Here is a 26,284-nt window from a genome sequence, read left to right as displayed (position 1 = left end):
TGTTAACGTTCTAATTGTGATACTGGATTATTGTTTTGCAAGAAGTTACCACAAGGGGGAACTGAGAAAAGTGTACCTGGAATCTCTCTGTATTGTTTCTTGCAGCTACAGGTGTCTACTACAATGATCTGCCTTCTGTCTGTCTGTCTATCTATGTATCTATCCATCTATTGGTATTTTGGGTTCCTACCAGCATTGAATAAGTGATTCAGTTTCTTCTCGGCTTCATCAGCATTTGGTGTTAAACTATTTTATTTTTTTAGCCATTTAGTATATAGAGATATCCCATTTTGGGTTTTGCTTTTTTTTTTTTTTTTTAGCATTTATCTGAAGAATAATAATCCTGAAAATATTTTCATGTCCTTATTTACCATACGCACATCCCTTTCAGTAAAGTGTCTTTTGACCACTTTCTAATTGACTAGTTTGATATTTTTTTACTGTTGTTTTGAGTGTTCTTTTAGATACAAGTCCTTTGCCAGATACGTAGCTTGCAAATATTTTCTCCCAGTTTGTACCTTGTCTTGTCATCCCCTTCATATAGTCTTCTACAGAGCAGAAGTTTTTAATTTTAATGCAGTATAGCTCATCTTTTTTTTTTTCTTTTTATGGATCACGCCTTTGGTGTCAAGTCAAAAAACAGTACATTTTTTAAAGAGTGTGAGGTGTAGGTTAAAGTTCATTTTCTTGCCTATGGATGTCCAATCGTTCAGGCATCAGTTGTTAAAAAGTTTTCCTACATTGAATTTCTTTGGTACCCTGTTGAAATCAGTCAAGCATATTTATGTGGGTCTCTTTCTGGGTTCTTTATTCTGTTCCATTGATCTATGCATCTATCCCTCTGCCAATATCACACTGTCTTGGTTATTGTAACTATAATTCTTAAAGTGGGTAGAGTGATTCCTCTCGTTTTATTCTTTTCATCAAGATTGTCTCAGCTATTCTAGGACCTATGCCTTTCCATATAAATTTTACAATAGGCTTTTTCAATAACTACAAAAAACCTTCACTAAGATTTTGATGGGTGTTTTATCAAGCCTATAGATCAATCAAGGGAGAATTGTCATCTTTACGATTGGAATTGTTTTGCAATCCATGAACACAGTATGTTTCTTCATTTTAGATCTTCTTTGATTTCTATCATCAGCATCTTGTCATCTTCACTATTCAGGTCTTGTATGTGTTGTGTTAAGTGTCTTCCCAGGGGTTTTATTTTCTGTGGAGTAATTATAAAAGATACTACATTTTAATCTCAGTTTCAGCATGTCATTTTTAGTATATAGAAAAGTTTTTTTCTTTTCATGTATTAATCTTATATTCCACAATCTTGTTAATTCCTTTGTTAGTTCTTGGCGGATTCACTGGGGAAGCAGGGAGGGGGAATATTGTATAGAATTTTTCTAGTCCTTCCAGTCCTGTGTTGAACAGAAATGGTAAAAGTAGACGTCCTTGCCTTATTCCCAGTCCTAGGCAAAAGCATTGAGTCTTTTGTCATTAAGTATGATATTAGCTATACTTTGAAAATCCCCTTCATTGGAAGGTGGATTCTTGACCACTGGACCACCAGAGAAGTCCCCTGAGCTATAAATTTTTGGCAGATGCTCTTGATCAAGTCACACTAATTCTCCATTTCTAACTACCTGAGAGTTTTTATCATGAGTAGGTGTTGGTTTGTGCCGAATGCTTTTTCTGCATCAATTCTATCTGCTCATGTGACATTCCATTTTTGGTCTTTTGACAGGGTGCATGAAGCAAACTTCTAGAATCTGCTCTAGGTGTTTTTAGCAGATCATTGAACTCAGAGTCCCGTGTGAGTTTCTCTATGTCAATACATCCTCCCCTACCCAGTATTAAACATCTGTCCCTACCCCAGTCTCACCTACTCAGGATGCACTCCCATACAGAGTCTCCTGGTTCTCACTCACACACATTAGGAAGGTCCTGCAAATCCTTCCACATATTGGCTCTGAAGGCAATGGCACCCCACTCCAGTGCTCTTGCTTGGAAAATCCCATGGGTGGAGGAGCCTGGTGGGCTGTAGTCCATGGGGTCGCTAACAGTCGGACACGACTGAGCAACTTCCCTTTCACTTTTCACTTTCATGCATTGGAGAAGGAAATGGAAACCCACTCCAGTGTTCTCGCCTGGAGAATCCCAGGGACAGGGGAGATTGGCAGGCTTCCATCTATGGGGTCGCACAGAGTTGGACACGACTGAAGCGACTTAGCAGCAGGAGCAGTCCTGGAGCACAGCTGTTCTTCCCTAATCTAGCTGCACTAAACCCTAACTCTGATTATTGCCCTGGAGGCAATTGAGGAAAGGGGGAAGCTCTAAATGAGGATAAGCCTTATCTTATAAGACTTGCTCTTCAGGGGACAAGATTGCAAGCTTCTAGGCAAGAAGAGTCTGTTTTCCTGCAACATATGGAAGGCGTTGCCTCTGCTAGCCTCAAGAATCCAGGAGAATTTAAAGATTAAAGACTTTCAGGCATGTCCATCCAAATGCCCATATCCTAGGTTTCATGGTTGACTCTTCCTGTGCCAAGACCCTAATTCTCAAAGGTGATTCATTGAAAGGGAACATTCATGTTCATTTACAGCTCGGCTATCCTTTTAGTAGCCTCTGCGATTTTTAGTGGCATAGTTACAGAAGGTGAGAGTCTCCTTAAAATCTGTTATAAAGGCATCCCAGGGTTCATAGCATGACTTAAGCCAGCAGTAGAGTGCCCTTAACCTATCATTTTCTGTTGTCAAGGCTACCAGCATTGTTAACAGAAGTCATACTACTCCACAATCCTTATAATTGGCATTGCATCCATTCTGTTCCATCACACAGCCACTGCATAATCCATGTGTCACCTTCCACCTACAGCTCATCCTAAAGGCCATATGAAGGGATGCCCCTAAACAAGACATTATCATCATCCCATTCTGGTACCATTATCTTAGCCTGGGTTCTAGAAAGGTTAATACCTATGCACTGCTATTCATTGGGAATATAAATATCAGGGGAGCATGAGGAAAGTGAGGGAAAAGGGTGTGGGATAGAAAAGGATAGGGAAACACTATGATGGTGTGTCACTGGCCACTACTTGTGATCAAGAGCAAACAATTTCTCTAAGCTGGCAGATTGTTATTTCCCAAAAAGATGACTGGGAAGTCTTTGTGAAGTAATTGGTTCACAGGAAAATCAATAAGAGATAGAAAGGGAGGCAAATACATTCACTGACTCCCATTGGCAAATGGTTATCAGTTCACTCTTCAGATCGGTTCAGTTCAGTTCAGTCACTCAGTCGTGTCCAACTCTTTGCAACACCATGGACTACAGCATATCAGGCCTTCCTGTCAATCACCAAGTGGAGTTTACTCAAACTCGTGTCCATTGAGTCAGTGAGGCCATCTCAAACTCTGCAGTCCCCTTCTCCCCCTGCCTTCAATCTTTCCCAGCATCAGGGTCTTTTCCAATGAGTCAGTTCTTCACATCAGGTGGCCTAAGTATTGGAGTTTCAGCTTCAGCATCAGTCCTTCCAATGAGTAAATATTCAGGACTGATTTCCTTTAGGATGGACTGGTTGGATCTCCTTGCAGTCCAAGGGACTCTCAAGAGTCTTCTCCAACACCACAGTTCAAAAGCATCAGTTCTTCAACGCTCAGCTTTCTTTATAGTCCAACTCTCACATCTGTACATGACCACTGGAAAAACCATAGCTTTGACTAGATGGACTTTTGTTGGCAAAGTAATGTCTTTGCTTTTTGATAGGATTTCTAGGTTGCTCATAATTTTTCTTCCAAAGAGCAAGTGTCTTTTAATTTCATGGCTGCAGTCACCATCTGCAGTGATTTTGGAGCCCCTCGAAAATAAAAAGTCTGCCACTGTTTTCATTGTTTCCCCATCAATTTGCCATGAAATGACGGGACCAGATGCCATGATCTTCGTTTTCTGAATGTTGAGTTTTAAGCCAACTTTTTTACTCTCCTCTTTCACTTGCATCAAGAGGCTCTTTAGTTCTTCTTCACTTTCTGCCATAAGGGTGGTGTCATCTGCATTTCTGAGGTTATTGATATTTCTCCCAGCAATCTTGATTCCAGCTTGTGCTTCCTCCAGCCCAGCGTTTCTCATGATGCACTCTGCATATAAGTTAAATAAGCAGGGTGAAAATATACAACCTTAACATACTCCTTTACCGATTTGGAACCAGTCTTTTGTTCCATGTCCAGTTCTAACTGTTGCTTTTTGACCTTCATATAGATTTCTCAGGAGGCAGGTCAGGTGGTCTGGTATTCTCATTTCTTGAAGAATTTTCCACTTTGTGGTGATCCACACAGTCAAAGGCTTTGGCATAGTCAATAAAGCAGAAGTAGTTGTTTTTCTTGAATTCTTTTGCTTTTTCGATGATATAACAGATGTTGGCAATTTGATCTCTGGTTCCTCTGCCTTTTCTAAATCCAGCTTGAACATCTGGATGTTCATGGTTCACATATCATTGAAGCCTGACTTGGAGAATTTTGAGCATTACTTTACTAGCATGTGAAATGAGTGCAGTTGTGTGGTAGTTTGAGCATTTTGGGGCATTGCCTTTCTTTAGGATTGAAATGAAAAAGGACTTTTTCCAGTCCTGTGCCCACTGCTGCATTTTCCGAATTTGCTGATGTATTGAGTGCAGCACTTTCACAGCATCATCTTTTAGGATTTGAAATAGCTTAACTGGAATTCCTGGAATTCCATCACTTCCACTAGCTTTGTTCATAGTAATGCTTCCTAAGGCCCATTTGACTTCACACTCCAGGATGTCTGGCTCTAGATGAGTGATTACACCATCATGATTATCTGGGTTGTGAAGATCTTTTATGTACAGTTCTTCTGTGTATTTTTGACACCTTTTTTTAATATCTTCTGCTTCTGTTAGGTCTATACCGTTTCTGTCCTTTATTGTGCCCATCTTTGCATGAAAATTTCCCTTAGTATCTCTAATTTTTTGAAAAGATCTCTAGTCTTTCCCATTCTATTGTTTTCTTCTATTTCTTTGCACTGATCACTGAGGAAGGCTTTCTATCTCTCCTTTCTATTCTTCAGAATTCTGCATTCAAATGTGTAAAATATTTCCTTTTCTCCTTTGCCTTTAGCTTCTCATCTTTTCTCAGCTATTTGTAAGGCCTCCTCAGACAGCCATTTTGCCTTTTTGCATTTCTTTTTTTGTGTGAATGGTCTTGATCCCTGCCTACTGTACAATGTCATGAACCTTCGTCCAAAGTTCTTCAGATCAGATCTAATCCCTTGAATGTATATGTCACTTCCACTGTATAATCATACGAGATTTGATTTAGGTCATACCTAAATGCTCTAGTGGTGTTCCCTACTTTTTTCAATTTAAGTCTGAATTTGGCAATAAGGAGTTCATGATCTGAGCCACAGTCAGCTTCTGGTCTTGTCTTTGCTGACTGTATAGAGCTTCTCCATCTTTGGCTGCAAAGAATGTCATCAGTCTGATTTCGGTGTTGGCCATCTGGTGGTGTCCATGGGTAGAATCTTCTCTTGTGTTGTTAGAAGAGGGTGTTTGCTATGACCAGTGGATTCTCTTGGCAAAACTCTGTTAACCTTTGCCCTGCTTCATTCTGTACTCCAAGGCCAAATTTTCCCATTACTCAAGGTATTTCTTTGACTTCCTACTTTTGCATTCCTGTCCCCTATAATGATGGTATTAAATCCTCTAGCCTTCAGGACTGTCACACATGACATCAATCAGGTCCTATGATCCTACATATCTCAGAGATGATTAGCCAGCTGTAGCACAGAAGGTGAAAGGAGGCGGCACAGGTAGGAGGTCAGGTGCTATTGGCCTGTGCCATTGTGATGCTGGCTGGAGTCCATGGGTAATTACTGCAGAGGCAATCGGGGAATAATCAGTAACCCCAAGGGCTCTGGGGCTTAGTGACACTGAGAAGATCTGAGGCAGCAGCTTAGAGGCACAAAGCAATAGTTCACAGGATTGATTTAAGAATTGCATGAAATAATACTCATAATATTCTTATTACTACAAGAAGAAAATAGTCAATGCTCAATAAGTAGCACCTACTACTATTATCAGTAGTAATAATGATTTTTACACCATCCACAGGCATCCATAGCCATCTCAGAAGAGGAAAAATAACCATCAGCACAATATACTACTATGTAACACAAATGATTCACTTTGTGTGTCTTATCTTCAACAATTACCTTTTAAATCCCTTACCCTTTTTTTTTTTTTTTTTTAAACATTTGGTCTTGCTTTCTCTTCCCATCTCCATTACCTGGAATTACTTTCGGTTTTTCTACTAAAACGTTGTCCTTTGTTTCAATCGAATTTATTCTCAATCTTGGGATTCCAGATGTCAACATTACCCTCTCTCCTGCATCTCACATTCTTGCTAAAATATGCAAAGCACACAATAAATGTTTAGAACCTATTAATCTAAAACCCCTATTCTACTTCCTCTTCTTCTTTGTATTACTATTGCTACTGCTGTTGCTCTTACTACTGCCAACACCACCCACTGTCCTGAGCATCATGGCCTTAAATGGACAAACAAATATACTTCAAAGCTGTATTTTTGTCTGCATCCTTTTCTGCCTCAACTCTCTGTAATTCCACATAAAAATGCTGCTAGAAAAAGGCATGCAATGGTAACAACATAAACAAAAACTCTATTACAAAAACTACCAATTCTCCTAAATTTATTGAGCACTAAAGGCACTGTGGTGAATGCTTTATGTGTCACGTGCCCTTTATTCTTCATAATAATCCCATGGTGGAGGGATTATTATATCTATTTTGCAAATAAGTGAACAGAACCTTAAAAACCTTAAATAACGTGTCTCCCAGCTTAAGAGAGGCAGAATAACAAATAACAACAGCAAAAGAGAGCGACAGGACCCATTTGCGTCCATTTATAAAATTACTGTGCTCAGACACAGGCCGGCCTACCAGTCCTGTGCGCAGTCACTCAGTTGTGTCTGACTTTGCTACGCCATAGACTGCAGACCTCCAGGATCCCCCGTCCATTGAATTTTCCAGGCAAGGATACTGGAGCAAGTTGCCATTTTCCTACTCCAGGGGATCTTCCCAAGCCAGGGATAGAACCTGCGTCTTTTGCATCTCCTGCAGTAGCAGGAGGATTCACCACTGAGCCTCCAGGGAGGCCCACAAACTTCCATGCTTGGCCCCTAGGAAACACTCACACCAGAACTGTCTTTACTCCCCTGCAAACTTCCACACTTAACCTCCATTCAGTCACTCACACAGTCTCTGTTCTGCTCAAGTTCTCACCACCCCCATCTATGTTAGCTATCCCTCCATGATAGCTCCCTAGGGGTATGATAACAAAGTCTCATAAACTAGGTGGCTGAAAACAACAGAAATGTCTGGTCTCACCCTTCTGGAGCCCAGAAGTCTGAAATTAAAGTGCCAGTAGGGCTACGGTCCCTCAGAAACCGAGGGAATTATGACTGCTTGCTTCTTGTAGCTTCCAGGGTTTGCTCTAAATCCTTGGCATTCTTTGGCCTATAGATGAGTCATTCTGAACTCTGTTTCCATCACCACGTGGCTGTCTTCTACCTGCGTGCCTCTCTCTGTGTCTCTGCTCCTCTCATAAGGACTCCATTCAGACCAGATTAGGGGCCCACTTTATTCCACGACGACGCATTTAATTTACATATTTGTTATATATGCAAAGATCTATTTCCAAACAAGATCACATTCCAGGTAGCCAGAAGTTAGGGCCTCAGCATGTCATTTTGAGGAAGGGACACCATTTCAATCTATATAATCTTCCAATTAGAGTGCATGCATACATGTACACACAGGTGTGCACACACACACACCATCTTATTTAACAGTTCAAGTTCATCTGACTGCATCACTCACATCTTAGATGCACATTTCAACCTAAGTGCAGACGTGTGTCAGGAGCAAGGAAATGACCTGGCTCTTGTCCTCTATCTTAGATGAGGAGATCTGGAATTTTTGACCTACCCTGCCACTTTGCAAGTACCTGATCTTGATTAATTTATGTACCTGATTCAAGACTTTTTACAAAGTCCCTAGGAAGGTCTAACAACCTAAGGAAAAATATTTAAATGAAAAACTGTATGTGTGTGTATACCTGGAAATTTGTAGGGTTAGGTCAAATATTTTAACTCTCATCATATAGATGTATACACACCTGGAAAAATATTCAGTATTTTCAAAGGTAAAATTGTATAACTTACCCTTTCTGATCATTGATCTCTAGGAAGGGGGCCAGTTTTCCTCTTCCTGGAGTCAATTGCATGGCTCTTGCAGGTTTTTATTTTTTATTGTTTGATGCTTTTCCATTTTAGTATCTCCAGATTTTCTCCTCAACTGAATTGGCATCAAATATGCTGCTTTTTCTAATCCTGAAATGATTTTTAAGCGGCCCTAGTCATTACTTTTGCTTTTCTCCTTCCCTTCATAGTGAAACTTCTTAAGGAATGTTTTTAACTGTGTTCCCATTTCCTTTTAACTGATTCTCCTGATATTTCTTTGGCATCCATTGTCACATGTCAACTGAGCTGCCTTTATGAAAGTCACACACCATTAAGTGACCTTGGCATTGAAAGCAACTAGCTGGGTGCCAGTGTATCTCTTGTTGGATTCCAAGCCTCTTGACAGTTCCGTTGTGTATCCTAACTGGCTACCCCTCCTTCTGGACTTTATCTTGATTTCTGTGTTATGATAGAAGACTTGGTCCTCTTGCCTCTGTGAATAAGATCACTCCATCTTATTTGCTTCTACACAGAGAGCTTTTCCTCTCTGCCCTGTAGATGGGCGTCCCTCAGTTCTCAGACTTTCATAATGCATCCTTTATTTAATTTCTCTGGAAGATTCTTCTGTGGCTTTGACTAACACCTACTATTCATCTTCCTAATGTTCCTTCTTCTTGTGTGCCCTTCCCATATTTCTGGCTAAAAACAGAAACTACTCTCCAGCATCTGAAATACTGGTATGGTGCTCCAGGAGCCATCTCAGACTCTATGGATATAAAACCTAAATGGCATGCTTCCTCTTTGCTTCTCCTTCATTCTCTTTACCAAAGCATCCTTGACTGAACTCCTCAATGCTATAGATATTATTTTCTTTGTCTCTTTAATTCTTTATTCAACATCACAGAGTGCTTACTGTGTACCAGGCCCTGTACTGGGCTCTGCAGCCAATACAGATACAAATATGACAGTGTTTATGCCTTATGGAGTTCATTGTCTTGAAAGCTACATCACAGAGTACCCTGGGAATTTTGACACTTTGGGAGATGCTGAAAAAAATCCCTAATTCAGTTCTGTCTTTTTGCTCCTCCCCACCCCCACCATGCTATACAGTAGGTTCTCATTAGTTATCTATTTTACTGGCCAATGCAGGACACAGCTCTTTTGGGTTTCCCTGGTGGCTCAGCAGGTAAAGAAACGGCCTGCAATGCAGGAGACATGGGTTCAATTTTGAGTGGAGAAGATTCCTTGGAGGAGGAAATGGCAACCCACTCCAGTATTCTTGCCAGAAAAATCACATGGACAGAGAAGCGTGGTAGGTTACAACAGTCCGTGGAGTAGCAAAGAGTCAGACGACTGAGTGAGCACACACACACATAATACATAGATATGTCAATGCCAGTGTCCCAGTTCGTCCCACTCCACCCCACTTGGTGTCTGTACATTTGTTCTCTACATGTGTGTCTATTTCTGCTTGGCAAATAGGTTCATGTACCATTTTGCTAGATTCCACATATTGGAGTTAGCTCAGTTCAGTTGCTTGGTTGTGTCTGACTCTTTGCAGTCCCATGGGCTGCAACACACCAGGCTTCCCTATCCATCACCAACTCCCAGAAATTGCTCAAACTCATGTCCTTTGAGCTGGTGATCCCATCCAACCATCTCATCCTCTGCCATCCCTTCTCCTCCTGCTTTCAATCTTTCCCAGAATCAGGGTGTTATGCAATGAGTCAGTTCCCTGCATCAGGTGGCCAAAGTATTGGAGTTTCAGCGTTAGTCCTTCCAATGAATATTCATGACTGATTTCCTTTACGATTGACTGGTTTGATCTTCTTAGCTGTTTTTTTAACATCATGTCTCTGGATTCATCTCTATCTACTCCATCCTCTTTGCTTCCCTCTCAAATGCTCCCCAGACCTTTGAGATTTATTATCCCCTCTTCTGTCCACAAGTTGGACCCACCAAAGCCTGATTTATAACACACCACCTGGGGGACTGTTTTCCCTCTTTGCTGCAACTATTCTTCCTAACCGTGCAATAAGCACCTCTCTGCTTCTTGATAACTAGCAGTTTTCGTCAATGGGTGATCTTGACTCATTTCTAAAGTTTTTTTCTTGACTATATAAACAGGCACACCTTGCCAGAAACAATTAGTCTGTTTAGTCTCTCTTACAACTGAAGTTTTCCCCAAGTCCTTACAGGTCAGAAATAATACCTTACAATGTTTTCCAAAAAAAAAGGAATATCAACACCATACTAGAAACGGGGAATGGGTCCTATTAATTTCTTCCACTGACCTAGCCCAGCTCACCTAACACTTGCAAACTCATCCACTCATATATGCCCAATTTAAATAAAAAGTTAAAAGATCTCCTAAACCATTCAATCCATAAAAATTTCTTAAGTCTCTGCTAAGTGCAAACTAGTTAGATCATTACTGTGTAGATATTAAAGTATAAGACAGTTTCTCAGTCAACTACCTCACAAATAAATGTCAGTTATCTACCAGTACACAATATATTATATTACATTGTCACAAAATAATTCCCAGGGGATACACTTATGATCAACTGGCATATAACAGGCCACCATATTTTCTGATTAGTCTATGTAACTCAATGTAGGAACACAAGAAGCTGAAAGAGAGAAGTCAAACAACATTTGTTTGCAAATTACTACTACTAAGAACCTACTATATAGCTCAGGGAACTATATTCATTATCTTGTAATAACCTATAACGGCAAAGAATCTAAAACAGAATAGGTATATATGTACGTATAACTGAATCATTTTGCTGCACACCTGAAACTAAAATAACATTGCAAATCAACTATATTTCAATAAAAAATAAATCAAAATAAAGTAAGTCAATGAAACTTGATCGAGTGTGTCTGTGATTGTTGCTGGGATATCAGGATAATTAAGATATACAGAGCTTTTGCCTTGAGGCGGCATATATATATATATGTATATATATATATATATGTATATATATATATGTATATATATATATATATATATATATATATATATGTATGTATATGTATGTGGATAATTTCCTAAAGGAAATCAGTCCTGAATATTCATTGGAAGGACTGATGATGAAGTTGAAATTCCAGTATTTTGGCCACCTGATGCTAAGAACTGACTCATTGGAAAAGACCCTGATGCTGGGAAAGATGGAGGGCAGGAGGAGGAGGAGACGACAGAAGATGAGATGGTTGGATGGCATCACCGACTTGATGGACTTGAGTTTGAGCAAGCTCCAGGAGTTGGTGATGGACAGGGAGGCCTGGTGTGCTGCAGTCCATGGGGTCTCAAAGAGTCAGACACCACTGAGCCACTGAACTGAACCGAACTGAACAGGGACATAGATATTAACAGTGATAACAAAATCAGGTTTGAATCAGATCATCCAGACACCACAGTCCCAGCCCCTACTGTAAGTAATATTTCCTCCTTTTCCACTTCTCTTTCACCTCCTGGAATATGAAGTGTCTCCTCTGAACTCCAGAGAACATAGTTCCGGGGCTTGGACCCTTCTTGGGTGAGGACTTGTGTGCATCTGCAGGATATTAACAGTCCAGGTTCCCTTTTATCTTCCTGTGTAGGTCCGGTCCCTGTCTATCTACCCATCCCTTCCCATAAATCTATGGCCTGAGTCTTCCCAGGCCTGAAGCCAAGGCGGGCTACAGTCGCTGGTCGGTCAGGCAGAGACCTAGACTGTTCCGCAACCCTGCGCTCACCCCCTTTCAGTCAGGGCCCGTGGCCAATCACAGGCAGAAGGGAGATCGTTTCTGCCCTTCTCCTCCAGTAGGTGCCTGGCTCAGAGGGTTGGGCTGGGTTGATCATCTCAACCCAGACCATTAGTTTTCTCTGGCACTGGAGATCAGGCCTGAGTCTTCTGGGCTTTGACTAACCCTGAAATCTCATTTTATTTATTCCCAGCCCCCTCTCTTTCTCTGCCATGTTGCCCCTTGTCCAATAACTGGTGTAGGGCTTGTTTCAATCTCAGCAGATCTCCTTGGAAACAGACAGGCTGCCAGCCACAAGAAATGAGAGCTGGGCGAGGATTCTGGAGGCCTTGTGTGTTGGTGTGGAGGCGATGGAGGCCAGAGGGGCCATTAGAATAAGGTGCTTTGGTATTGACATGCCTTGGAAGACAGCAGAGAAATGGACAAAGGTTCCGAAAAATATGTGTTATTCCTTTACTGAAAGGAGATAAAAAGATAGAACCGATTTCATCAGAACATCTTTTCTGATTCAGAAATATTATTAAGGATAACTTGGTTGTTGAATTTACATCATTAGAAAAATTAAAATAGAGAGCCATGCTGTGTTTTGAGAAGAGCAGAACAGAGCTTCATAGCAAAGCATCTAAACCCCCCTCCTTATTAATTTTTATTCAGGTATGGTTGCTTTACACTAGTGTGTTCATTTCTACTCTACAGAAAAATGAATCAGCTATGTGTTGCTCTTTTTTGAATTTCCTTCCCATTTAGGTCACCATCGAGCATTGAGTAGAGTTCCCTGCACAATAGGTTCTCATTAGTAATCTATTTCTAAGGCCCTTTTTGACGACTCTCTAAAGACCTCTTCAGCCTCATCCATTGAGGCTGCCCACCTCCTTGGACTTGACTCACCACCAATCCTATCTTTCTGAAGACACCATGGCCTCAAGACAGTTTATGACTCCCTGAACAAGGGATTCCCAGGTGGCACTAGTGGTAAAGCATCCGCCTGCCAATGCAGGAAACTTAAGAGATGCGAGTTCCATCTCTGGGCCAGGAAGATCCCCTGGAGAAGGAAATGGCTGTCCACTCTAGTATTCTTGCCTGGAAAATCCCGTGGACAGAGAAGCCTGGCGGGCTACAGTCCATAGGGTCACAAAGAGTCAGATAAAACTGCAGGGACTTTGCACAAACATGCCCCCCTACCTTCTTTCAAGAATATCTTCCTTCCTTCTCCACTCTCCTACCAGCTCCCTGCTCTTTGTTTCCACTAGTTCAATTTATTGGAAAGTTCTCTTAGCCTTCAAACCCTGCCCAAAATTTGCCTCTCCTGTGAAGCTGTTTCTTTCTGATCTCCCTGTCCAGTAAAGTCCCTGCTTTTTAATACTTCTGGGTTTTTGCAACCTAGTGTTTTTGCAATCCAGATGAATGGATTAGGAAGTTTTGGTACATATACACGATGGAATATTACTCAACTATGAAAGGAATCCACTTGAGTCAGTTCTAATGAGGTGGATGTACTTAGAGCCTATAATACAGAGTGAAGTAAGTCAGAAAGAGAAAGACAAATGTCGTATATTAACACATATATATATGGAATCTAGAAAGATTACTGATGATCCTGCCTGCAGGGCAGCAAAGGAGACAGGACCATAAAGAGCAGACCTTTAGACACAGTGGGAGGAGAGGGTGGGATGATTTGAGAGAACAGCATTGAAACCTATACACTACCACCTGTAGAACAGATAGCCAATGGAAGCTTGATGTATGATGCAGGGAACCCAAAGCCAATGCCTTGTGACAACCTAGAGGGTGGGATGGGGAGAGAGGTGGGAGAGGGGTTCAAGAGGGAGGGGATATACGTATACCTATGGCCGATTCATGTTGACGTATGGCAAAAAACTTCACAATATTGTAGAGTAAGTATCCTCCATTTAAAAATGTAAAATATATATATACTATTGGGCTTTCAGATACATATGTCACTGTAAAGATCACAATTTTATTAGGCTCACTTCTTTAGGGGCCAGGCATGCATACACCTGGAATACTTTGTGGGCAGCAATTACATTCATTCATTAGTATATCCAGCATAGTGCCTGGATTCAATGTGAATCCAAACTGGTTTGCATAGTGAGTACTTCCAGCAATACAGAGAGGAGTAGCTGAGAGGCAAAGGCGAGTTAGGGCATGTATTTACTTGTGAAGGTTGGCTATGATGAATAAATTTATACATCTGAGACTGGGAACCCACTGACGGAGGCGCATATGAGAATCACCTCTGGCTGTTTAGCTAGATCTGTGAGTCTGGGTTCAGTTACTCAGGGGAAATTCAGGACACCCTGACTTCAGAGGTCCTCAGTGGCTTGAACACCACAAATTATTTCAGAATTCCAAGGATGATTCCAACACCAAGACACAGTTGAGGATTCTATTCATCATTTTAAAGAAGCAGCTTAACAACCCCCTTTTCTCTTTGTAGCTTCTTCTACCGTAAGTTTCAGTGCACTGATGGAGTGGATTGTTCTAAGCACTAAAGAGAGTGGTTAGAGTTAGGAAGAGACGGCAATGGCTGCTGTGTGTGTACATGCGTGTGTGTGTGTGTGTGTGTGTGTGTGTGTGTGGGTGGGTGCATGAGTGAGTGTCTTATTTATGACAAAGTTAGTCTGCTATGGGAAAAGAAAGCATCTGGACTACATTCTTTGTGAAACTGAGTGAGGTGTGCAGAGAAAAATAATTCAATATGAAAGTAAACAAATTGTCATATGGTTAGGCTAGAAATCAAGAGACCCAAGTATTCATCTTGGCTCTGTCACTAATTAGCTATTTGCCCTTAGACATTATAATCAAAAGCCATTTATTCTGAAAGTACATTAAAGTTTACAAAGTGTTTTTCCATCTGTTGATTGATCTGAGAAGCAAGCAAGAGAGCTATTTTCCCATGCTTTCAGAGCTGAAAAATAATAAGCTTTGGAGTAGATAAGTATCTTGAAAATGGGTATAGCCAATTAATATGAATTAGTACACATGCCAGAGATGGAATTGATTCCAAGTCAGAAATGTAACGTATATGTTTTCTGTAACTCTTTCCAAACCCAAAGATAGGTATTACAGTGTTAGTTTTAAAAGACTCACTTAAAATTGTTGTCACATGTTACACTTGCCTCTAACTTTCTTTTTGCTATTGTGTTCCCAATAGGTATTTCCAACATCATGTAATTTGGAACTCACCCCATTAAAATTATTGGAGTCTAAGATTATTCCGTGATCGCTGGCTGACAGAAGGGCCATGCATATAAATATTCAACTATATTTAAATACAACAAGAAACGAATCTGGAGAGATTTTTATACAGAGAAATAACAAAGAAACAAAGAAAATGTTACAGGGCCATGAAAGAGAAGTCTGGAGAAGGACTCACACTCGCATTTAGAGCCCCAAATCCTGTTCCTCCAGTTGTTACATATCTAAACTTTCCAATAGCCTTCTGACTGTTCTCCCCATAAAAGATGGGGAGAGCCTCCTCTGGGTCCATACTTTTATTCTACTGGGGTAACTTAAAAGCTCACATCTGCTAAAACATCTTCAATTGTCCCTCATTACCTGTAGGACAAGGACCATGTTCCTGGGCAGAATTCATATGACATTTCTTTTCCTAGCTACTTTTTGAAAAAAATATTTATGCATTCATTCATTTGGCTCTGCCAGGTCTAAGTTGCAGCTTGCAAATCCTTAAGTGTGACATGTGGGCTCTAAATCCATGACCAGGGGTTGGACTCAGGACCCCTGAATTGGGAGTGCAGAGTCTTAGCCACTGGACCACCAAGGAAGCCCCTTCCTGGCTACTTTTGATGCTCACCCTTTTCTATCACTCCACCTGACCCTTCTCCTCTAGACAGATTGGATAACCTCAGCTTTGGTTAGTACTTCAAGAGTTATCCATATATTTGCACATTATCTTCCCGTTTTGCTTGTAATAACCCTCCTTGGTCCATCTGCTTAGCAGACAACAGCCAGCCCCTTAGGACTTGGTTCATATGTTGCCTTCTCTGGTACTGTAGACGAAGTTAAGCACTTTCTCCTCCGTATGTCCTAGAAGCCCCATTCCCATCAATTTCCCCTTTGAAACTGACAGCCTCTTGCAGTAAGATTCAGGTATCACTCAACTTGGTCACTACCATCCCTACATGCAATGTTTAGCACATATCAGAAGTAAAATCACATCTGCTGATCAAATGAACACTTTAGAGACAAGCTGGAATTTAAGAGTAAAGACATTTCTCCACAAAGAAAGAAACCCAGTGAGAGGGGGGAATAAAAGAAACCTTCTCTGAGCTGGCTCCTCACAGTATAGAGAAGCTTGGATTCTTAAGGATTCTGAGAAATGGGGCTAATTAATCAAAGCAGCACTAGAGAGTGAGGTGACTTTAAGTCATTTAGTCCTGCCAAGACCATAATATTCCCCACAGTATATCTCCTAGTGTATTATCCTGTCATACATTAAATATTCTTGGTAATGGGGCCTTTCAGAGGTGGTGATTAATCGGGTTTAAAGAAAGACTCAAGACGAGAACTACACGACAAGGAGAGGGCAATGGACATTGTGATGTCTTTGAGTCTAGAAGGTAGAACTGGCATCCCCTCTAGGCAGTGTGCTGGACACTGGTGAGAAAACCTTTGGTTGTACTGTAGCTAAACGGCAGATGAGAAAACCCCTACTCACTCAGGAGGACTAACTGAGCCAAACAGTCAGGAGATTGTATTACAGATAATGTGTGTATTTCTCTCTTTTTCTATCTCATTGCAGAACTGAAAATCTACTTAGTCCTAAAGAAAGGAGAACTAGTGTGTTTTTATAATAGCTTCCCGGGTTTGAACTCATTGGAGACATGATCAGCAGGACTGCCAAATCTCTCACTTCAAGATGGAGCAAACCCAGAGCTAAATTAATGTGATATTTTCATAGGCTTAAAAAAGATAAAAAAAAAAAAAAATACTGGAACCCAATATTTCCATGCCAAGTATTTTTGTTAGAGGTGACCATTTATTTATCTTGTTAAAAATCTACTGATCCAACAGAGACTTGACCAATTAAACAATACGCAAGATTCATACCAAGGAAACACAAAGCTAGATTCATCATTCTTTGTCCTCTTAGACATTTTCCAGCCTGGGTGGTCTGAATTTTAATATTACAGTGAGACTGTGTGGTCTATCAAACTGTTGTAAATTACTGAGCCTAAGTACTTTTAATTTAAGTAAAGGAGACCTAAATGCTTTTAGAAAATGATCTGGCATGACTGGAAGTTCCCCAAGTCCACATGCTCTTTTCTTAACGCCCAGGGAGTGCCTGGATTTCTCAGTTACTAATCTCATGGGTTAGAGAAATGGCCCCGGAATGGTCCAACCAAATGGAGCTGTGTTGACGCTAGGCCTACTCCCAAGTTGGCACACAGCGTAAGTGTATCAGATTAGCTGGTTTCTGAGTAAGAACACAAATGAATGGGACAAACACCAAACGCACTTCGATAGGAAAAAAAAAAAAAATCTTGGTGATGGTATAGCTCCAAGAATGTATATGTGCGGGAGAGGGTGGATTTAAAGGTGTTATCCTTGGATATGATAAAGACAGGAACTGATGGGGTAGAAGGAAATCACTGAAGTAAAACTCTCTCTGTCTCATATTTTGTCTGGGAAAGACCTTAGTAGTAAAAACTTTCAAGTCACCAGTTCTAAAAGAGAAAAATGAGAAGACCAACATGAATTATTTCACACACACCCAAATTAGAATGAGGCATTGTTCTTCAGTGAAACAGATCTTGGATTGAATCATGAATCTATTACTTTCTAGCTAGTGACCTTAGGCAAGTTAATTATTTCCCCTAATCCTTACATGATGAGAATAAAATGAGACGATGAATGTAATAAGCTTCTTCTTCTCTATGTATTCATGTGTAATTTGTTGAGTAGAAAAGAGCGACTCATTAGAGAAACCATAACATTGCAACTTTGTTTGCCTTATTGGTGTCTCATACAGTGTTTGGCCCAGCTGAATGTGATCGATAAATATTCACTGTGCATATAATTGAATGAATTGTCTAAATGAAAAGAGAAGATTCATCCATGATCACTGACAATAAAGAAATTATACAGACAGCTAAAATTGAAGTCAAGAGAGGTAAATGAAAATGGAAGTAGCTAAAGAAGCAGTGGGGGGCTTCTCTGCTGATTCAGTGGTAAAGAATCTACCTGGCAATGCAGGGGTCGTGGGTCCGATCCCTGGTCTGGGAAAATTCCACATGCTTGGAGACAACTAGGCCCACAAGCCACAGCTGCTGAAACCCCCTCACCCTAGAGCACATGTTCTACAATGAAAGAAGCCCACACACCCCAACTAGCGGAGCCCCTGCTCGCCACAACTAGAAAAAGCCCGTGTGAAGCAGAAAGGACCCAGGGCCACCAAAAATAAATAAATAAATAAAATTTAGAAAATAAAGCTGTGAAATGGCCAATTAATAGCTTATGAAAAAGAAACATTGGAAAAGTTGGAAAGAAAGAAGGAAGAAAAAAGAAGAAAGAAAGAAAATCACAAAATTGTGTATAAACAATCAGTTTTTCATATTAGCAGATGTGGAATAGATTTAAATCATTTTTTATTCCTCTTTCAATTCCTATGGGGCATTATTAAGGATGAAAGAAGATCAATGGGATTTAGAAACAAGAACTTGTCTGCTACACTGAATCAATGCCTTACTGTTAGAATCTTGGCCAGCTCATGAGTGTTTCTAAAAGCTATTCTGTGCTTTTAACACCTCATGCAGGCACTTCACAGAGAACACCATCTTCTCCATGAGAAGGGCATGGGTGGCACAGAGACGCATCACTTCTGGAATTCTCTCAACTGAGAAATGCAGATCACACCATGGGTCAACCAGTGTCTGGGAGTCCTATTTCTCAAGACGGTTGTTCTGCATAAGAGTTATAGATTGAAAACCTACTAAAAGAAAGAAAAAGAAGGAAATAAGAAGGGAAATACCATATAATAATTGTTTCCTTGGAGTAATTATTTTTTTTCCATTTAATCTCCCTGTAATCTATCAAGGTCAAGGTTTTTATATAACAATAATAATTATTATTATATATATGATAAAATTGAGGCTCTGAAAATTTACACAGCTTGCCCAGCTTTATACAGTTGCCAGTTATGGAGCCTATATCCACACTCTGACAGTTCTCTCTCCCTTTAAAAAAATATTAGAGCAATAGTTGTTTTACGATGTTGAATTAGTTTCTGCTGTACAGCAAAGTAAATCATCTATATCGTTTCTGGATTTCGTTCTCATTTAGGTCGCCACAGAGCGTGAGTAGAGTTCCCTGTGGAAACAGTAGGTTCTCATTAGTTATCCATTTTACACATAGCAGTGCATATCTGTCAGTCCCAGCCCCTCAGTTTATTCCCTGCCCCTCTCCCCTGCCTTGGTGTCCGTCTGTTTGTTCTCTATGTCTGTGTCTCTGTTTCTGCTTTGCACATAGGTTCATCAGCACCATTTTTCTAGATTCTACACATATGCCTTAACACGATATTTGCTTATTTCTTCCAGACTTACTTTGCTCTGTGTAACTGTCTCTAGATCCATCTGCATCTCTGCAAGTTGCAGAATTTCACTGTTTCTTACTGGAGGGTGGAAGACTTGGAACAGAACAGGTACAATATTTGTCTTACTTCTACTCTGCGGCACATGCTTTATGTACCGTTTCTCATTTGATACCCAAAGTCCTCTAGTCAGGCTTTTTTTCACCCAGGTGTCAATAAGAAAAAGCGATTCAGAAAACCCAACTCACATATTCAAGCTGAGAATTCACTTATAAGCATGAAAGCTCCATATCCTGGATACTTTCTCATTCCAGCCAAACTGAGACAGTTGGTCAGCCTATCATCCATGCTCCAATGTCAACACACATTCACAATATTCAGGATTTCTAAGGTGTATAGGAGCTTCCCAGGTGGTACTATAAAGAACCTGCCTGCCAACGCAGGAGACGTAAAAGATGCAGGTTTGATCCCTGGGTCAGGGAGATCCCCTGGAGAAGAGCATGGCAACCCACTCCAATATTCTTGCCTGGAGAGTCCCATGGACAGAGGAGCCTGGCAGGCTACAGTTCATAGGGTCACAGAGAGTCAGACACAACCGAAGTGACTTGGCATGCATGCCCACAAGGTATACAGACAACACTGGTAGGCTGTGTCCTCTAGGCTAGAAGTACAAAATAATGGGATGCTCCAATCCATTCTTCAAAGGAACACAAAACCACAACAGCAAACATAATCACTTTTCCTCCTTTATAGTCACCATTGCCATCAGCACCAGCACAGGCGTTAACACTGGCGGGTCACCCGCTCTGCACCAGCCTGGCACTCAGCACTTCAAATGCTACATCTTTCTCAGGGTGCTCCGACAGGGTTGTCTGTTATGAAGTAAAACAGTGATATGTGTAGGGCATACGGAGATAAAAGCACGCATTGTCAGAAACAACCAGCCAAGGGCTCTCGTTTTCCCAGAACTCGCTGCCCATCTGCAAGCCTGACGTGCCCATTGTTTAATCCCCGTGTTAACTGTGCAGAGGACTCCGACTGGACTTCATTCTCCTAATTTCTTTAAATTCTCACCAAGATCAATTTTCAAGATCAAGAAACTGGGTGAGACTAGGGAAGGACTATTGGCGTTCCACAGCTAGTATGTGTTCGAGCTAGCTTTGAGCCAGATTACATGGAATTTTTCTCAGAAAATATAGAAAGCAATTACAAATTTTAGGAAAAAAATGGACCTCGATGTATCCTCAGAAATTCCATGCTGATTGAGATACTAATAAAGAATAGTATGTAATATATGATATATGCTATATAACATACAGTATGTAATAAACATATAACGTATTGTATTATTAGTATACTAATTATATATTATGATATATAGTATGATTATAATATAGAATTGTAGAAACTATATAATTATAATACTGTAATATTATTATGTTATAATTATATTAATAATGATGTATAGTATTATAAGTGTGTTATATGATATTATAATAAATATTATTATATTATAATGCAATGAAATCTATGCATGCATGCTCAGTCATGTCTTGAGTCTTTGTGACCCCATGTACTGTAGCCCACCAGGTTCCTCTGTCCATCAGAGTCTCCAGGCAAGAATACTAGAGTGGGTTGTCATTTCCTCCTCCAGGGGATCTTCGTGACCCAGGGGCTGAACCTGTATCCTCTGTGTCTCCTGGATTGGCAGGCACATTCTTTACCACTGGTGCCTGCTGGGAATCTACTGCTCTATATAATAACCTTTAACTATAATGTGTTATAAATTGTAATTTATATATTAATATGTAAATCATGTATAATAAATATAGAATAGTATCAGTGCAACAATACAAGCACTTATATATTATTTTCCATGTATCAGCACTATCCTAAGTGCTCTAAATGTAATTTAACTCAATTTATTCTCACAACAATCCTAGAAATAGATGGTGTCACTACCATTTTACAAATAGGGAAGGGGAGACTCAGAGAGGTTATGTGGCTTGCTTAAGTCCACAGAGCTAGTAAACGTTAAAATCAGAATCTGGACATAGCCAGCTCCAGCATCCTTATCTTGGCACACCACCATGGCCTGGGGCACTAATCTGAGGTGTATCCCTTGGGATTTCCAGAACCAGGGCATATATATTATACAGTATTAACAGCTTGATTCTTCCTCAGGGAGCTTCAGTTTTGCTCAGCCACTGTGTAAATGAAATCGCTCTCTAATTTTTCACTCCCAGGTAACATTTAGAGCCCTGTGTGCCTCCCCGCACCCCTCCCCCCGCCCCCCCCACTGCCTGAGCTTGCTTGAGATTGATCTGGTGGGTCCATCTGGAGTGGTCAAGATGGCTCCAGGCTCCAGTTTGACCCCCAATGACCTAGAACATACTACACTCTCATTGTCAGAGTCAATGGTACTACAATGGTCGGACAATTTCTCATTGTCAGAAACCAAATGGTATTACAACGTGTTCTCTCTGGAGGAAGAGCTGGTTCCAAGTCTTAGCATATATCTCTGTGTTTCCAGAAGCCACCCACTCTTCCATCTAATCCTTAATCCCCAACAGATTCCCTCAATCAGTCGAGCCAAGGTATGGATATCCAGGCTTTGAGCTCTCCTGAGCTCTTGGCAGGAAGAATCCTCTGGGAAGGAGGCCCTGAGGTCATTGTAGACCTTAGTGGTGTTTCCCAGAGTCTGAGATGTTGCAGAGCCCCGACTCCAGCATTACAGGCTGTTTTGATTTTCTCAGTCGATGTGCCTGTCAAAAACTAATTAGGACAAGGATAGTGTGAATGGACTTTGGGGAATTGCAAATGAGTTATAAAGGGCTCAGTGCTGTAGCTGGTTACGGAAAGTATTTCCGTGCTTCTCTTCTGCATTTAGAGCAAAATTAGCATTTCATTTAATACTTCTCTCCTTTGAAACACTGTGCATGTTGAGGCCACAGGGTGGTGTAGAATGGGGTAAGAATTTCAGAGAACAATGGGAAACCCAATGACCATGTCATACCAACCTCAAGGGCCCATATTGGGTTCTTGATGTCTTCATAGCAACTAGAAGTCGTTCCAAGCAATTCTTGATTCTGTCTTCTATGAGGCACACGACCAGCCTGCTTCTAATGAGCACATGTCCACATCCGAGTCCAATCTGTTCTCACCAGCTGATCGGCAGGGTCAGCAGAGAATGTCAGATGCTGAGCGGCCCTCAGCCTGAGGACCTCTCTGCTCATGCTGAGCTCTGTTGTGCAGGGGGTGAGGTGCGCCGAGCAACCAGCCTCCTGAAGGAGGTTTGAGGGATGCTGGGAGGATTCAGAGAGGAGGTTCATGTGCTGCTTTGTTCAGTTAAGTCACTATCCTGTGAGTTAATAGAAAACTTCAGCCTCTGGGGTCTATTTGCCGGGTTCTCCTTACAGACATAAAATTCATTTTGAGAAAGCAGGAGGGGAAAAAAGTTCTTTTTCCCTTTTTCTTATAAAAATAATGGATTGTTATAATTTGTCATTGGCCCACGGGTGAGACAGCTCTGCTCAGTTCACCAATTATTTCCTGGGGCCAGAAAAGGCCATCTGAGTCTTCACAACCATTTCATCTAGCGTGCTGTAGAAGCTTGGCACTGGGCATCCCTTGGCCTGCCTGCAGGACTCTGCCTACTCCCCGACGGTTCCGTCTCAATGCTAATCCAAACTTTTACTGTGTCAACTTTGAGCCCTTCTCATAGTCCATGGTTTCTGGCTGCTAATGCTTCTGTTCTCTGTGGATAGTGAGCTTGGAAAATAATCCTTTCAACTGGCATTTGTCCTTAAATACTAAGATCCCTTCTAAGTTATGTCTCCTTCTAATGAACACATGTCCACATCCGAGTCCTACCCGATCCTGCCATGTGGGCTTAAAAACTCAGGATCTGCCCTCTACCCAACTCTTTCATGTTGCCTCATGTCCCTGTGTTGCCTCCCCCAGGAACAGTGGGGAGCTATTTCTGTGCAAGAGAGAACAGCATGACCTAGGTTGTTTGAGGTGTGTCTTGGGCCAGAGCCTAGAGAACTGGCATTGCATGTATTCCAGTTTAAAATCACATTAAATTGCAATCAGGACACATGGACAGCCTTCCCATTTGGCTTGGCTTTCTGCAATTTTGCATCTTTCTCGACGCCAGATCTGTGGTGGTGGTGGTGGTAGTGGTTGTTATTACTTTTCACTTGGGTTTTCTGTTGTGTGTCTGCCTCCATCATGGGCTTGATGCAGGAAACTAGCAAAAGGGGAAACATGGTGACTTAGAAAAGGATCAGACTGTTCTGTATTACATTTTGATTCTCTCATTAGCCAGTTGTGTATCTGTGGGCCCAATTGCTAAATCCTAGGTAATGCCATTTACTGGAAGTTGTTTTTTTCTATGACAGCAAATGTAAGATATACTTAAAGCTTGTTATAGAATATAGTGGTCTTAAAAGATAGTGGCCTGCTTGCCTCTTTCTCAGATTCTCCAATATATAAATAATTGATATTGAAAAGTATTGTGATTCTTTTAACTCTGTTAACATTTCTTTTTAACTTTAAATACACAAAATTAAATTTATAATGCTGAATTTTCTGTCCCTTCCCTTTGTCTTCTAGCCCACAGTTGACATTATTTTTTTGAAGCTTCTTTCTTGTCTCTCTTCCTGAGATGTCTTCAACAAACCACTGATGATGGACAAATACTAAACCAAACTCTTTCCCTATACCTGTGGTCCTCAACTGCAGAACTGTTGGCATGTGAGGTCAGGTAAGTCTTTGTTGAGAAGGATGTCCTGTGCATTGTAAGATCTGTGCACCCCTGAGTCTACTCACTAGATACCAGTAGCCCTCCCTCTGCAGATGTGACAATCCCAAAGGTTCCCACCCACTGCCAAGTGTCTCTTGGAGGGAGTAACCTCCCCGGGTTGAGACCCAATACACCATGCCCTTCTCATTCTTGTCCTTTAAGAATTCCAAAATAAATATGCTTCTTACCAAGAAGCAGAAGCAATATCACCACACTGTTTATAAAATCCCAAAGAGCTAGAAGATGAATGAAAACTCACAAGAGAGACACAAATGGCCATGCACAGTTCAAATGGATCACCCATGAGAAGTCAGAGTTGCCTCTAAATTTTCTGAAATGACACAGAATAAATATTCATTCATGTACATATTAGTGCCACATAAGATGCTTCTGGGGCTTCCTTGGTGGCTTAGTGGTAAAAGAATCTGCCTGCAGTGCAGGAGATGCTGGTTTGTAGGTTCAATCCCTAGGTTGGGAAGATCCCATGGAGGAGGAAATAGCCACTCACTCTAGTATTCTTGCCTGGGAAATGCCATGGACAGAGGAGCCTGGTGGGCTACAGTCTATGGGGTCACAAGGAAGCAGACACATCTTAGCGACTAAACCACCGCCACCACCATGATGTTCATTATAGTAAAAAAATCTGAATTCCTTCATTATTGCCCTTCATATGGCTGGAGTTTCCTACACATACACACACACACACACACACACACACACACACACACACACACACTCACAATACAGAAGAATATCCACTTCTCTAGGGAAACTTTCCCTGATTTTGGAGCAAAAATTAATAACAAGTCAAATGAATGCTAAATGTAGTGCTAAGTGCCTTATGCATCTTATATCACCAAAACTTTACAATAGCTCTGTGATAAGTGCTTTATTAAATCCTTTTTACAGAAGAAAAAAATCAGAGCTCAGAAAGGTTAAGGACAGTGGTGATATTTCATAATTATTGAATGACTGAGTTACATTTGAAACCCAGGCTTGTCTTGCTACAAATCCCATGCTAATAGTCGCCCAGCCTGTGTATCTGTCTGATCGCTCCATGAATTACATTTATAGCATGATATTGAGATAATCTGCTTATTTACCTCTCCCTCCCATTAGACTGTAAGCAACTTAAGGCCAGGAACCATAATATGTATAGTCCCAGTTCCTACCTAAGACAAAGAAACTGAATCTCTTGATGAGTTTACAAGTGCTAAGTTGACATTTTTTGTTGCTGTTTGATTGCTAAATTATATCCAACTCTTAGCAGTCCCATGGATGCCAGGCTCCTCTGTCCTCCACTCCCTCCTGGAGTTTGCTCAGATTCATGTCCATTGAGTTAGTGATGATATCTAACCATCTCATCCTCTGCCACCCCCTTCTCTTTTTGCCTTCAATCTTTCTCAGCATCAGAGTCATATTAAGTGCTACTTATATGTTAGACTTGAGGTAAAGCAGGTAGAATTATATCACTACATTGGGTTCTCTAACACTGAAATGTGGCTTTAATTTGCAATTTAAGGAATGGATGCTACAGATCTGTGACTGAGCCTAGGCATTTACTCACTGAAGTTTCATGAGGCAAGAGATATTACTGAGGCCCTGCCAAGTGGCAGGCTCTCTGCTAGAAACCAGGATACAATGGTGAAATGGCAGACGCAGGCTTTGCCATCATGAATTTCTGTCAATTAAACACTGAAGGAGCAATTTTTGAAACTGTGAGATGGTCACTTGGAGGGTGATCACCATCACACATAAAAATTCTAGTTTTCCCTTTTTTTGTCTGAAGACAAGGAGTTACCAAGAAGAGACATCTCAATGGCCCTTCACAGAAGAAATTTGCTTTTTTTCTTTAAAAAAAAAAAAGCTCCCCAACACTAATCTTTAGT

At 40.9% G+C, this 26,284-nt stretch overlaps 1 protein-coding gene across 1 annotated transcript in view; it reads right to left on the bottom strand.

Moving 5' to 3' along the window:
- Positions 1-1,185: 1,185 nt before the first annotated feature.
- The window catches only part of AGBL1 (AGBL carboxypeptidase 1), an 844,803-nt gene continuing 819,704 nt past the window's right edge, over positions 1,186-26,284 (bottom strand). The window contains exon 24 of the mRNA XM_052659506.1: positions 1,186-1,216. Coding sequence (XP_052515466.1) covers positions 1,210-1,216 — 7 coding nt within the window. The 3' untranslated portion in view covers positions 1,186-1,209. The remainder of the gene's footprint in view (positions 1,217-26,284) is intronic.

The sequence above is a fragment of the Budorcas taxicolor genome, chromosome 21 (assembly GCF_023091745.1).
Source record: "Budorcas taxicolor isolate Tak-1 chromosome 21, Takin1.1, whole genome shotgun sequence".
In the NCBI taxonomy this organism is placed as follows: Eukaryota; Metazoa; Chordata; class Mammalia; order Artiodactyla; family Bovidae; genus Budorcas; species Budorcas taxicolor.
The sequence above is the reverse complement of the archived record's forward strand: the minus strand, read 5'-3'. Positions and strand labels throughout refer to the sequence as shown.